Source organism: Fukomys damarensis, unplaced genomic scaffold (assembly GCF_012274545.1).
Source record: "Fukomys damarensis isolate Sample0158 unplaced genomic scaffold, DMR_v1.0_HiC HiC_scaffold_24, whole genome shotgun sequence".
Taxonomy (NCBI): domain Eukaryota; kingdom Metazoa; phylum Chordata; class Mammalia; order Rodentia; family Bathyergidae; genus Fukomys; species Fukomys damarensis.
The window spans coordinates 70020204-70036046 of NW_022900936.1; the positions used below are offsets into that span (position 1 = coordinate 70020204).

The following is a 15843-nucleotide window of genomic DNA, read 5'->3' on the forward strand; positions in this document are numbered from 1 at the left end:
TTTTTTTTGGTACTAGAGATCAAACTCGGGACCTTGCACTTGTGAGGCAGGGAGTAGAACCACTGAGCTAAATCCCTGGCCTTTCTTAGTTTACTTTTTAAATAAATCTTACATATTATCTTTACATTTTCCCAAGTTACTAAAAGCTCTTTGTAAAATACCCCCCCCAGTACATAATATAGGCTTTGCCTGAGGCAACTGTTAGATAAGAAAATAAGATGTAGGTGGTGGATGGTGCATGGGTCTGTTGAGCACTGTCCTAGACTCTCATGTTGAACTGCTGGCTGCTGGCTGCTGCATATAGAATTCTGACTCAGTCTGGGTTATGTGGCCTGTGAGAATGGCTCTTCCCTGGGGCCACTTTTTTCTTCTGGCTGGGGATGTGGGATACACTGAGCCTGTGTTGTCTTTGGTTATTGGATAGAGGACCAGAAGTCTGATCCTGAGTTTGAGTTGCCCTTCTGAGTGAAGGGCTGTGAGATGTGGTTGGTGGGGTGGTCTGGGCCTACTTGCTACGTTTGGTGTGTGGGGCAGGGAATGAAATTTCCCTTTTTGGTCGTCTTTGGCAGTTCTGGTTCTGGCATAGTGGTCCCCCAGCAAGTATGATTATGGGATCCACAGTGGTCTTCCTGCTAGGACTCTGTTACTACCCCTGTACCATTCCTTTGACCACAGAAAGCAAACTTGGGGCTTTTTTTGGTGTGTGTGGCCAAAACTCAAACTCAGGACCTTGTGCTTATGAGGCAGGCAGTGGCACTACTGAGCTAAATCCCAGGCCCTGACCTCCATTTGTTGATGGTTCTGAGTTTCAGGACCTTCTAGTGTGCAGTCTGCAGAAGGCTCAGGAAACTTAGTGGTATATTGCTTTTTAAGTGGTATATTGCTATGAGGTGTCTTGCCATTGTGCTTTTCTCTGCCTTTCAAATTCTTTTGTGATGGCTGAAATACTTCTGGGAATTTTATTTAAATTTAAAGGGAAGGAGCAGGGAAAAGTAAACTTGTACCATTTTGTTTAGGACTAGAACTAGTTCCTGGAGCTAATTCCTGAAATTGTGGGATAGTGCCACAATTTCACTTTAATTTTTCATTTTTGAGTTCACATTCTGAGTGTAATATGACAGGTTGTTGCACAGTGTTTGGAACCATTTTTTGAGTATCTTACTTTTATATTGTCTCAACTCCGTAATGAACATTTTCTTCTGATTTTTTATTATTTTTAAAATCTAACTTTCTGTGAAGACGAGATTCTTTCAACCCGTTAAAACTTGCCAATAGGTCTGACATATGTACTGAAACATAAATGTCCTCAAAACTTAACAGTCACATATTCAACCATGACCTTATGACTAAGTATTAAAATATATTTGGTTAAAATAAAAGACGAGAAAAGGGAAAACACATTTTAGCTCAAGTGATACTTCTAAATTGCTTTTCAGAGATGTACAGGTTTATGTCAGTAGTGTATGAGACTGGTAGATTCATTGAACCCTTGCTAACCTTGCTTATTAAAGTTTTCAGTTCGCTAATTTTATAGATTTTCAATATATTCAATCACTAGTGAGGTTGAACATTGATTTATATGGAGTAATTGCTGTTTCCTCTTATGAAGTGTTTACTAACTTTTCTGTTGGGGTTTCACTGTTTCTCTTATTGTCCGAGCTTTTTATATAATTAAAAATGATCGTTCCTTAGTTTTTTGTGGGCTGCTTGGGTCTTAGGTAACTTATAGAAGAAAGAAACAAGAAAGAGTCAGGTTGCTGGAGTATGATTAAAACCTGGAAAACAAGATGGGGCCGTGGAAAATCAAGACAGGTTAGTGGGTTAGAGATGTACTTACATGTGCACATCAGAGTACTCACAGTAGAGTGGTTGGATAGTCACCCAGAGAGATAGGAGGTCATGGTCAGAATGTGGGATGTGTGAACTGGTAAACCTGCATTTGAGTCAGTTATGGTAAGATAAAAAGCTGAAGAAGTGGATGGCCAAGCTGGTGTGGAGGAGGAGGTCTTTCTAGAGGTAGCATGAGTGAGCTGAGAGGCAGGTACTGCATGATTATCCAGGCACTTGTTGGAATTTCTTGGGATGATGGCAGGATGACTGGAGAGCAAGGCTATGGTAATGGACAGCTGGCAAACTGAATGATGGTGGCAACAGAGAGAGAGAGAGGATGGCAATGCCAGGTTGTGGGAATCTGAAGGGAACTCACATGAAGAGAAAAAAAAAGTGTTTAATACATTTGTAGAAGAGAAGGAATGGAATTAAGTCACACATTTTATAATATACATTAGTCATTTCTATAAAAGAGATTTCATGTTTGAAAGAACTTTTCTACTTCTCTATCATTTCTGTCTTCCTCAGAGCAAAACATAGTAATTACTATTCTCATGGATCAGCAGCGCTATTCTGTTAGGCATTAACTCTGTCTTTATGTTTCACATCATCATTTACACTGTTTCACAATGAAACTTTACTCCAGTGAAATTAAAAGCGCCTAAAGAAATTAGAACAAACAGTAGCACAAGTTCATGTGAGTGAATGCTAGAGGCTTAAGAATTTTTATTTACTGATTTAGTAACACTATCTACTGGTACAAACCAATTTATTCATATTATATAAGCTGCAATAACAAGTGAAAGCTACTTTAACAAAAAATAAATTCAAGAATAAAGTCACTAAATATATATGCCACTTATTTCCTTGATAATTATCTAAATTATACTGAATTCAAGTCTCAGAGAAAAAGATTGGAAACGGTTACAAAAGAAGGTCTTGTGTATTATCAGGTGTATTTTAAAAACATTTGAGATCCTTTGGGAAAATTGTGTTAATCTTTTTTATCAGAGATTTCTTTTGGTTCTTTTGTTGGTGATACACCTCTTTCTATATCCCTACAGTCTACTTTGCCTTCAATTTTATCATTTGATTCTTATTTAGTTGTTTGTCTTTTTCATCCTCCTCCTTTTAAAAAATTATTATTGTTATTGTTATTTTTGGTGGTGGTACTGGGAGTTGAACCCCAGATCTTTACACTGAGCCCTTTTTTTCTTTTTCATTTTGGGATAAGACTCTCAAAGAATTGGACAGGCAAGGGTTTAGCTTGCTATCCTTCTGTCTCATCCTCCAAGAGTACTGGGATGTTGTTGTTTTAATTCTTTTATTTTGAAATCTGGTTTCTTAGGGTTACCCTATGTTCATCTTACTAGTGAGCCTGTGGATGGGTAGAGGTTATGCGCAAATACCAAGAGCCAGCAAGTCTGTCATGTTTTACAGATAGATCTTTCTGTGGGTTTAGGATTAGGCATGTTCAAAATTCTGTTTTCTGGTTTGCCTAGGTTGCAATTTTTCCCAGGTTCTTTTAAATCTCTTGTGCTCTTATGCACATTCTTAGGGTTGGCCAGAAATAGGATTCTCAGAGATCTTTTTTCCTTTGTGGTGTGTGTGTGTGTGTGTGTGTATTTCTTTTGTGGTATGTGTGTGTGTGTGTGTGTGTGTGTGTGTGTATACCTTTATCTCTGTTTGGACTGTACCCACAGGCTGAAGAGCCACTGTTGATCCTTTCCTGCTGGCCAGCCTTTAAAAAATCGCTTCCACTGACAGTGTCACTGAATGTTGGCTTGGCCCACCACTTGTGATCACGGGAACCTCAACTCTGGCGGAGGAACTGCCAGCCATTGTGGTCTGTCTCCAGATCAGAGCTATTGTGCAGGCTGTGGCAGCGTCTCAGTATTCTTATCTGAAGTATGATAGTTTTTCAAGCATGAGTGTTTCTCAGGTTTCTGAGATGGTTGTTGGTCAAATTTGTCCAGCTTCAAGGTTGATTTTTTTTTTTTTTTTAGGAGAGATTTACTGTTTTCACCGAGTTGTAGTTGCAAGACCCTCTCTTCTATGTGCCTGTTCTTGCCTTGAGATTATCTTAAAATAAATGCATTTTTGTTCTAGCTAAAGAAATTTCTAAAGAGAATCTCCAAAGATTTTAAAATTTATACTCTGTTTTTTTTTTTTTTTTTGGTACTAAGGATCAAACTCGGGACCTTGTTCTTGGGAGGCAGGTGGTGACACCACTGAGCTAATCCCCAGCCCTGTATTCTTAAAATTAATTTATAAATAAGAAAATTTATATATTGTCACATATATGGGTAGTATATTGCTCTTATTTAATTACACTTTGCAAACAAAGAAAATAAGCCTCATTAAATTAGGGAATTTGCTCAAGCTTGCAAAAATGGGTCTATAAAGAAAAGTTTTCAGTAGTATATAAGCTGACTTTGCAGATAATTTTGAATTGGAATTTCAAAGACATTTTTAGTGATTACATCCCCCCCTCACCCTGCCCCACTTGAGCCCAAAATCTACATACCAAAGTCACTTTTTAATTTTTTTGAAACAGGGTCTCACTAAGTTGCCACAAGGCAGGCCTCAAACTGGTGATCTTCCTGTCTCAGCCTTCCTGGGTGGTGGGAGTATAATTCTGTGCCAGTATGTTTTTAAAATAATAGGCTCTTAGGTAATAATGTAAAAAAGCAGGAAATTACCATGATATGATACAAAAAAATTGGATGAGTACCTATGTTTCACATCTTTAAAATGTAAACACGCCATTATAAATAAACTGTACCAAACCTGGGAAATCTTGGCAGTTTCTCTAAGCCTTAATTTATAGACAGGAACAGCAGTCTAGAGACATTAAGCCACCCATCCAGGGTCACTGAACAAACATACTGCATTTGCTATTGTAGAATGAAATGTCTACTTTCAAATGATTTTTTAAAAATGTATTATACTTTGATTAGAACTTTCATACAAAAGAGTTGCTCTCTACTTTTACCAATTACTGTTTAATCAGTTATTTTTCTGGTATACTGTTATGGCATTTTTTTCCTTTGAATATTCATCCATTGTACAGAATGGTTCAGTCAAATATGGAGACCTTGGATTCAGAAACATGACTCTAGGTACAAGTTATGAGTAAATTATAATTTTAAAAAGATTCATACTAAACACATTTACATTTCACCATAGTTTAAAAATATTTGCCAAAATATTTCTTCTTTATCTGTTAAATCACTTTCACTCCCAAGATGCATTTGTTTGCTAATGGCATTCACAGTGTAATTGAAATTAGTTATATACATGAGGTTCACAATGGCTGTTCTGTTGTGTTCAAGACTCCAGAATCTTGATTGCCTGAACTGAGGTAAACTTTTAAAACTTTTGGTCCTTGGGACCTCATTTTCTTTATATCTTTTTTTCTTTTTTGGTATCGAGAATTGAACTCAGGACCTTGTGCTTGTAAGGCAGGTGATGGAACCACTGAGCTAAATCCCTGGCTCTCTTTATATCTTTTTTTTTTTTTTTTTTTTTTTTTTTTTTTTTTTGGTACCCAGGATTGAGCTCAGGACCTTGTGCTTGTAAGGCAGGCAGTGGCACCACTGAACTAAATCCCTGGCCCACTCATTTTCTTTATATCTTGATCATTTGTTTTTTATTGATTTCAAAATACTGAGCAAGACTGAAAATATCAGAGCATTTTGTCAAAAAAATGGAAAAATATAATTTTAGAAGGTGAGTATGAAAGTTGTTTTACCTCATTTCCATTTAAAAATAGAATAAAAACATCAGATCACAAAACTACCACATAGTTTGCAGTTGACAACCTAATGTTCTGGAATATTTCAGAGACCCTTGTTCTAATTCTGGCTTGGGAGTGTGTAGACAAAGAGGGACCTGGTTAATGTGTTCATGGGCCAGACCAGCTACTGCCCCTTAACCCCTGACCCTAAATTTCAAGCCTCTTCCAGAGTTCAGGCCTGTCTGCTGAGTTTCTTCATAGAAACCTCTCATTGAAATCTAGAATTATTCTATCTCTGGAGACAGATAAAGTTTCAGAGGATCAGGCCTATTCTGTTAAAACAAGCTGCATCAGATAAAGTTGGAAATAAGATAAGGCTGCAAGTGCTGGGCTCTAGTATTCCACGGGATTAGACTATATCAGGCAGTCCCAGTTAGGTACAAAGAGGCCATATCCCAAGCCTTTTTGGTTGTAGGGCAGACTAGGTAGTAAGCCAGCTAAAGCCTGTGGGGTGAGTGGATGGGAGATTTCTGAGAAGGCTGGCAGGCCATCATGGATCTTGGTATTTTTTTTTGTTTTGTTTTGTTTTTGTTACCGGGGATTGAACTCGGGTCCTTGTGCTTGCAAGGCAGGCCACCAAACCCCCGAGCTAAATCCCCAGTGGATCTTGGTGTTTTTATGTGGAACCATTCTTGCTGAAGGAGCTTGACTTCTTCAAGTTGCCAGCCAGGTCCTCGAGCATCAAGTCGTTAGCCAGGACACTTGGGAAAACTGCAGCAGTTCTACACCTGCAGTGGTACTGGGCTGTGAGGCTCCCAGTTCCACCACTGGTCCTGTCTGGCTTCCTTACACTTTGCAGGTCGGGGTCACTAAGTAGGTGGCGCAATGCTTATGTGGAGCTAGGCCACTCAAACACACCACTCAAACATAGCACTATGGCATTCTTGTGACCATGCAGAGCTGGCAGTTGCAGCAGTGTAGCCACCATGTGAGTGTACATTTGTGTGAACCAGTGTGCTTCTATGGTGTGTGACCTCCACCAGCTGCAGAGCCATCTCGTGGTTGCTACTTTCTGACCACTGTAAGGCTGTGAAGCCAGACATGAAGTCACACTTGACTGCTAGATGGCAGTCTCATAGCAGCAGCCACTCATACACAGTGGGCACCAGGGGCATGGCAGATGGTGGGCTGCAGTGGGTACCTCCTCCGGTTGGGTTCAGCGCAAGCCCAGGCTGGACTCATCCTGACAGCCACCTTTGGAACATCAGGGAGCCACACAGGCTTGGCTCCTCTGACAGCTCCTTGGGCAGAACATACTTGTTCTTTTGGGTACTTGGGATCTGGGGGCACCCCAAACCAGATCTGTCATGTGTGCTGTGGGCCTGAGAGGGACCCTCGCCATTGGCATTGGGGGCCCAGTGAGGTCTCCCTGCCGCTTCCCCCTTAGGTGACTTTTTTTTCCCAGGCCACTGAGCTAAATCCCTGGCCTCCTTAAGTGACTTTTAAAAGGGTTGACAATTAGGTCTTATTTCAGTATAGCTGTACTAACTTACTTTTAAGTATTATGATTCAAAATTCCTCTGTTCTCTCTCCCAGGACTTACTTTTTTACTTCTTAGGTGTCTCTTTCATTTCAGAATCTTGAGGATTACTTTTTATTTCATGTCCAGCAGTGTGGCTAATTACTTTCTCCTAATTTATCCAGCATTTCTTTGTGTTTGCAGTAGGGAAGGGTATGTTTTGGGGAGAGGGCTCAGGTGGTAGTGATGAAAGTCTGCTTTCCATGCACAGTTTGCCATGTTGCTTGGGACCGAAATTACTTGTCTTGCGCTTTCATACACTCGGCCTTTGATACATATTGGAATCACCTGAAAAGCTTTAAATAGTATTGTGTCCTGAGTTCCCTGCCAGAAAATCATGTAATTGCTGTGGAATAAAGCCTTGCCTTTGGGATTTTTAAAGGATCCCCAGGAGATTCTACACTTAATCTTAGCCAAAAGGCCAAGAAGTGGTTGCTTAGGTGATTCTAATGTGTAGCCAAGCCTGAGAACTACTACTCCTTCAGCTGTGACTACCTGTGAAATGCGTTGGTCCTTAAGTAGCTTTGGGAGAAAGTTGTTGCATGGGGAATTAGAAGCAATTTTAGTAGGTTTTGGTACTCCTTGTGTATTTAAGGTCCAGTTGTTACTGCAGGTGGATTTGTGTGTTAGCCTGGTAGATCAGGTTAAATACCTTCCTCCATTTGTACTGTGTTTTCCCCGATCCTTTGGGCTTTAGAGATTTTAAGATGAACATGTCTCTAAATTAGGCTTTTCTCTGTGTACCAACCCAAATATTTTTCTCATTGAAAATTTAGCTCTCACAGACATGTTGGCTATTTTAAGATGCCTAAATGTAGTATATTTCCAGCTTTGATTTTAATTCATTGTTTCTCTTGACCTTTTTACAAGTTTTCTATAAAGCATGCCTATTGGTGAGTAATAAAAACATTATGAGCAGAAGCTTCTGTTCTGTACTGATTAGAAAGCCAAGCATGTCTGTAATCTTGTTAAGTTTAGGAGGAATGTGTAACTTTGGGACAGCATTGTTGTGGGAGAAATGACAGTAAGCAGTGAACAACAAAACTCACTCTTACTTTTCATGGCTGTTCGGCCTGCTGACTTGCTTGATAGTCTTTATGATAGATTTTAAGAGTTTTTTAAAAAATAGGACTATATTGATTTTCAAATATCTGGTTACAGTTCTTTACTTTGAAAGATCTGTTGTATTGTTGTTAGTGAGGACAATCTGATGTTTTTGATTCTCCATGAGCCTTGATTGTTCCTCTCCTTTTACTCTTGGAGGATGCATTTTTGGTTTCAAAAGGGAAACAGATTATTTCAGGAAACCAATTGCTAAAAGTGCAGTCTCCACTGAAAAATGAATTACCATCTCTTACAAAAATGAAAGCTTAGTACAAAACATAATTTGAATAGATGTCTGTATTTGGCTTAAAAAACTTCAGACAGGCCAAGTGTGGTGGCACCTGCCTGTAATCTGACCTATTTGGGAAGCTGAGAAGGTTGACAAATTCAAGGCTAACTTGGGCAATGTAGCAAGAACTTGTCTTGAAATAAAGTAATAAAAAGAAATAAAATTACTTCCTTGACTCAAACCCCAGTATGGGGAACAAAATCAAGCCACACAAAATGATGTAAAGAAAAACTGGCCCTCTCAGTTTCATCTGTGCTATATTATGTTGTTGCCGTGTTCCTTCCATTTAATGTGATGAAAATGTCACTTTTAACATTTTTTCCCCAAAATTCATTACTGCATTTTGAGAAAAGCATCGTGTAATTTCAGCTAGTGAGACATTCTACAAAATACTTGACTATTATCCTTCAAAACTGCCAAAGTTACCAAAACCAAGGACAGTCTGAGAAAGTATCACAGTCAACAGGAACCTAAGGAGGCATGGTGTCTAAATAGAATATGCTAATGTGTAGGGGGCCCTAGGACAGAAAAAGGAAATCTCAGCAAACTGTGGACTGTAGTTAATAATGATGCAGTAATTCTGGTACATTAATTGTAGCGAAAGTATCATACTAATATAAGATGTTAATAATAGGGGAAACTGAGTGTGAAGTGTACAGGAACTTCTCAATTCCTGTCCTTTCAATTTTTATGTAAATCTAAGACTGTTCTAAAAAATAACCTTTAAAAAAAAGTCTTTCTTTTCTTAACTGCTATTACTCTGGTCCAAAGAGAATAACTTCTTGTCATTTTCTTTGGATTCCTTTGAGAGAGACTTTATGCCAATATAAGCATAATGAATTTATATTCTCTGTCCTTTTTCCCCCCAAAGAAAATGTAAATGTTGACATACCATAAGAAATATCTTTTTCACTTTTGTTTGCAGATTATTTCATATAAACACATGTATTCTTTGGTACTGTACATGTAGATTTCATGGTGTACAGAGTAATCATGGTGAATCTGGGGCATGTGTGTTACTGTGTTTTTCTTTAAAAAAGATCTTAATGTGTAAGTTTTTTCTAAACTGAAATCTCAGTATTCAGGTTTACTAGCTGTATTGATACTTTGCAATAAACAAGTGGGTTTAGGGTTGCATTTTGACACTCTGATGAACCACAGCTTAACTGGCTCCTGGTGCATAGTTAGGTTGTTTCCATTCTTTGACTTCAGTATATTAGTTTATAATGCTGACATCTTGAACAGAGTAGGGGGTGGAGAGTGGGCATTGGGGCAGCAGGGATAGAGCAGCTTTTTTCACTATTCAGTTGGCATTTTAAATTTATTATTTTTTAGTACTCCATTTTCAGATGAGAATTTGAGGCAAGCAGTCTCCTGTGTAGTTACCTTAAATCTGTGGTATTTGATGAGTATCTGTGAGGTGCCCAAGTCCAGGTGATGCAGTGGCGTGTTAGGATGCAGACCATATCTGGTTTATGGTGGAGTGGGGAGACAGACTGGCAGTTTGATTATGCTGTTTATTATGCTAACATTGCAGTTTGGCCTGTTGCAAAATCAGAGGAGGGAGTGGCAAAACTTTGGTTTTTCTCCCCATTGTTTTTTAGATTATCTCAGAACAGGGAGTTGGTTGGGTGGTCTGTGTTATCAAGAGAAGAGGATGTCCTCAGGTTTTTTTCTGTCTCTAGTGTCTAGAGTCAGAGACTGTAGGTTCTTGTTAGCAAGTTAGTGTCTGTTCTCTGAAGTTGCCCACTTGGAAAACAGCTTATAAATTGCTTGGGTGTACTCAGGAGCTTTCCTTATGCTTTAGTATATGTATGGGAAAAGCATTATATACTCTGGTAAGATGCTGCGAAATTTTGTAGTTATAAAAGTTATTCATTGTTTCCTGGAAAATGGTTGTATCTAAAGGTGGAGGAAAAGGGGACTGGGACTAGATGACGTGTTCTGCTTTCTGTGGCTTCCTTTCATGACAGTCATGGCTTTTCTGTCCTGTCCTGTCTTGTCCTGTCCTTGTCCTGTTCTTTGGTTCTAGGGACCGAACCTAGAGCTGGTATACTGAACTATATCCCCAGCCTTTTTTATTTTTATTTTAAAATTTTGAAATGTGGTTTTGCTGAGTTGCTAACTTGCTGGGGCTGGGCTCATCCCTTCTGCCTCAGCCTCCCAGAATACGGAGATTACAGGCAGGTGCTACCATACCCAGTTTGGCCTTGCTTTTTCTTATCTAGCCTTAAGGGCTGCTTTTCTTTTGTTTATTTAATTATATTTATTTTAGTTGAAAAATGACTAGATTATTGTACATTTCACCAGGCATTCAAAGACTGTGTCCTTTGGCCTCAGTCCCACTCATCTCCACAAAAGGAATCTTTAAAGATGTACATGTGTGTTAGGTGTGACACAAATACTGTCATAAAATACACTCTTCTGTTTGATTTGTTCATTTAACTGTGTTTTAAAGGACATTTCAAGTCACAGCCTGCTGATTGACATTTGCTTTCTTTCTTTTTTTTTTTTAAATCTTACTGAGTTTGTTGGTATTTTTTAAGTATGCAGTACAGTTACATTCATCATTGGGATCTTGTACCTTTACCTGACAGATCTTAGTTTGCGTTTTTTCCCCTTCCCCTTGCCTCCCCCTCCCCTATTTACAAAGACTTTGTTCCATTTTTTCCTTTTCTCATATTTTTTCTTGCCCCTTATTTCCTTTCCCCTCCTCTTCCCCTACACCTTTAGCTCTTTTCTTCCTATTTCACATTATCAGTTATACAATTTGGATCTTATTTACACTTTCAGTTTTTCACACCAACAAAACTATTCAGTATTTACACGTATCTTATTTATTTCACTTAAGAGTATGGCCTCAATATGCGTTCATTTTCCTTTGATAATCGACATTTTCTTTCATAGAACAGAATTAATTCAAGCTTTCTGCTAGAGTTGTCTATCTAGGTTTTTAATATTTTTGTTATAAACAGTGCTGCGGCAGAACCCTTTTGTACGTTCTTTTTATGTTGTAAGAGTTTCTCTAGGTTATCCTGAAATCAGTTTGCTGCTTTTGGTATTAAAGGATTTTTAGTTTTTCCTGAAACTACTAACTTGTTGCATGAAAGAAAACAAGTTATAAATTTAAATGGAGAGCATAGTATCATTTATACTGGGGGAAATGTTCAAGTATTTCATAGGTATATATTCTGTTAATCAGACTGATGATAGTTGAAAACTTTGGAGAGAACACTAGACTTGAGAATGGTGCCCAAAGGGACTTTGATCTTTTTAGTGATGTAGTTTTTAATAACAAGAATGTATTAATATATTATGTAAATTGTTATAGAAAACAATAAAAATACCGTGTTCTGAATAATTTTAATTATTTTTATGCCATGAGCACAGAATAGTGTGTAGTTTTAACTGTCCGTTATTTAAAAAATGAGTAGTAGTGGGGAGTGGGCTTTGAGGTCCCAGAGAGAGAATAATCTAGTATTTTTTAGTATTTAGTTGGTGTAGGAAAAAAATCAGTATATAATATTTCAAAAAGTAGAACTAGGTTAAAATAGGTAAAAGTCACATTCTTTAGCCACATTTATCAAGAGTATTTAACCATCTTAGGTTTTCTAGATATAATAAGCTATACTGTACTGTAGTTTTTTGCTTGTTTGGATTATATGATAGTAAAAGTGACTAATTAAAAATTTTACTATTGGCCTTAAACTCCTTGATACAAAATAAAATATTTAAATATTGTCAGTCCTGTGTAAATACAATAAACAGTTGCTGAAGAGCTGTTACTCCAAAAAGCTGGTTTTTGACATGTAACTTTTTTTTCTTAAAGAGATGTAAAAGCTGGAAATATTCTTCTTGGAGAAGATGGCTCAGTACAGATTGCAGGTAATGATGAGTTTTGCTTTTTTTTTTTAATTTAGTAGAGCCACATTTCTTAGCTTATGTTTATTTAACCATTGTTTTCTCCTATGTTGAAACATCACTGCTCACTTTCCAGATACCTTCCTATTTGGCCCTTGCTTCTACCATTGGTAGACATTTTTCTATCTTTAATCATTCCTCTCCAGTTGTCCAGTCCTCACCCTCCTTAGTATCTTTTGCTGTATTAGTGTTCTGTACTTCCCTTTAAAGGAGGAGTAATCAAGATTCCTCACCATGTTTAAGAATAAATATACTGTAGAGAGGTAATAGAGATCCCCTTTTGTTCTGAGAAAAGTGGAGTATTTGTCAGTTTGGAAGAAGTGTCTGAGAAGTAGATGTGTACTTCAGGCTCTTTCAGAGCTAGGGATAAAATGGAGGCCAGGTCCTGCCCCATTTGGATACTCTGATGAGACTCCACCTCCTTCAGCCTGGTCCCAGACTGCTGTAACAATAAAATGTTCCCCAGGAGGAAGTAATCACTCAAACCTTAAATTATTTCAACTCATGGAGGATAATGTAGGCAAACATCTTCTTGTCTTTGAGATAAGGAAACATTTTAGCTAAGCCACATAAAGATCCAAGAGAAATGTGACTACTTTAAAATTAGCTGCTTCTATTTATCAAAAGAGAAATTAAATAGCTTATCACTGTGATAAAAGTGCAAGCCACAGAGTAGCTATTTGCATCCTAAATAATTGCCAGAAGGTTAAATGTACAATGTGCAAAGAAATCGCTAAGGGAAAAAGACATACAGTAAAGTGGGCAGAAGATTGGCTATATACTTCCCAAATGAAAACATTGTGCAAACATAATAATGTATTAAATACAAAGTAAAATCACATTGGGATAACACTGTCAATTAATTGGTCAGGCAGAAACATCTGGCAGTACCAAATGTTGGGGTAGATATAAAGCAAGGGAAAAAAATTTCACTCTGATAGTGGGAGTATAAAATGGTACAGTTATTAAAGTTGATGTGAATACTGTAAGACAGTGGCTCCTATATAGCCTAGAGAAACTCACCTTGATGCATGCCATAGTGATTCTAATTATTAGGAGGTTGAAGCAATCTTAATACCCTTTATTAGTAAAGTATATAAATAAGTTGGTTAATTTGTATACCAGAATAGTGCATAATGATGAAAATAGAACTATAGGTGCATATAAAAGCATTAATGAGCATGCTTGTCCTGAATGGCACTATGGCCAATGATCTATACAAACCAGGAATTCAGGAACGATGTTTTTTTATTTGGGGAGAGGGTGTTTGAGTTAGTCTCACTATTGTAGCCCAGGCTGGGCTCCATCTCACAGTGATCCTCCTGCCTCAGCCTTTTGAGTGCTGAGAGTATAGGCATACACCATCATGCCCAGCTCAGGGACAGGGACAATCTTGCTGCCTCTCTTCCCCGCACCATGTCCAGTTTTTAGTCAATATTGTGTCTTTAATTTTTACATTTAAAAAAAATTTTTTTATGATAAAATATAACACAAAATTTACCATTTGAATCATTCTTAGGTATACGTGGTATCAAGTGTATTCATATTGTATAGCCCATACCACCATTCATCCAGAGCTTTTCCTTTTCCTTGACTAAAACTCTGTATCTATTAAAACTTATTTCTCATTCTGTCACCCCTCCTTCCTGGGAACAACTACAATTTTGCTTCCTGGCTCTATGAATTTAACTACTCTTAAGTTTATCATAAGTGGAATCATATAGCTTTTATTCTTTAGTGATTGGCTTATTTTATTTAGCACACTATTGTCAAGGTTCATACATGTTGTGGCATGTGTTGGAATTTATTTAATTTTGAAGGTTGAATAATGATTCCATTGTGTATATGTACCATCTTTTGCTTATCTGTCCTTCATCAGTGGACATTTAGGTTGTTTCTACCTTTTATGTGCTGTCAACAATACTGCTTTGAACAAGTGTTTACATATGTCTGCTGGAGTCCGTGCTTCCATTTCTTTTGTGTATATATTTATAAGTAGAATTGCCAAATTATATGATAATTTTGTGTTTGAGTTTTTGAGGACCTACCATATTATTTTACACAGTAGCTGACCATTTTATATTCTTACCAGTGCACGGGTGATTCAATTCCTCTATATCCTCTGCATACTAATTGCATTTTTAAAATAGTAACCATTCTAATAGGTGTGAGGTAGTATCTATCTCATCATGCTTTTGATTTGTAATTGCCTAATGGTGAGTGATGTTGAGGGTCTTTTCATGTATTTATTTATTGGCCATTTGTTTATTTTCTTTGGTGAAATGTCCAGTCAAATTGTTTTACCATTTTTAATTGGATTCTGTTTTTGTTGTTCTCCAACTGTAGGAATTCCTTAATATAGTCTGTCAATCTGTCAGGTGTATGGTTTGTGTGTATTTTCTCCCAAACTGTGGCTTGCTTTTCACTCTGTTAATAGTGATGTTTTAAAATTTTTGATGAAGTCCAATTTATCTACTTTTTCTTTTGTTGCCTAAGATTCAGTGTTATGTCCAAGAAATCATTACTAAATCCAGGGTAGTGAACCTTTTCTCCTGTATTTTTAAGTTAAGAATTTTTTATTAGTATACATTTGCAGTAAATAACGTCATATTCATGACGTGAGGAATTGGTATAGGTACAGAACAGCTGTGTTTTCTTATAGGAGTGTATAGTATTTGGGGTTGTAATTTTTTCATAGAGTATGGGTAAATACCTGATTCTAATCTTTGTATGAGGCAGGGACCATATTTCTTTTGATCATCACGTTTGATTGTGCCATCTTGTAGACACCAAAGTCCATTTTGTACTTCATCGAAATTGTGTTAATGAAGGAGCGAAAATGATTTTTTTTCACATTTTAGTTACTCTTCAGTTAGCAATTTAAAACAACAGGTTCCTGTTAGTGTTAAATTGGCCATATTTCTTTGTATTGTATCTGTGGAAGTTATTTGAAGAGAATATTTTGGTTAAGTGGATATTCTCACTTAAATCCTTTACCTAAGTGTTTTAACTCAAGTCTTCAGGGTTGAAAGTCCTACTTGTGAAGAAGCAGCAATATACAGGTTGAGGATCTAAACATTCTGAATCATCATTAAATTTTAGATTTAAATTCTGGGTATTTTAAAGCTACTTGGAGGCTTTTAGTATGTTTAAAAATTTTTTAAACCTCATAATTGAACCTAAAGATACAATGTACATAATTTGTTTAGTCTTAATTATATTTAAATATTCTATGGCGTAGGTTTGTTCTCTTAGTAGTAAATGTACCAAGTATTTGCCGAATACTTAGTATATTATAGAACTATTATATGCATAATTCATTTAGTCTTTTAAAATGGCATTATTTGGGTAGGTATTGTTGCTACCTATTTTTTTGGGGGG

General features: G+C 37.2%; 1 protein-coding gene across 1 annotated transcript in view; it reads left to right on the forward strand.

The window, feature by feature from the left end:
• Oxsr1 (oxidative stress responsive kinase 1) overlaps positions 1-15843 on the forward strand; it is a 115162-nt gene that overhangs the window by 45403 nt on the left and 53916 nt on the right. Inside the window, exon 5 of the mRNA XM_010618650.2 lies at positions 12371-12426. Within this exon, the coding sequence (XP_010616952.1) occupies positions 12371-12426 (56 nt within the window). The remainder of the gene's footprint in view (positions 1-12370; positions 12427-15843) is intronic.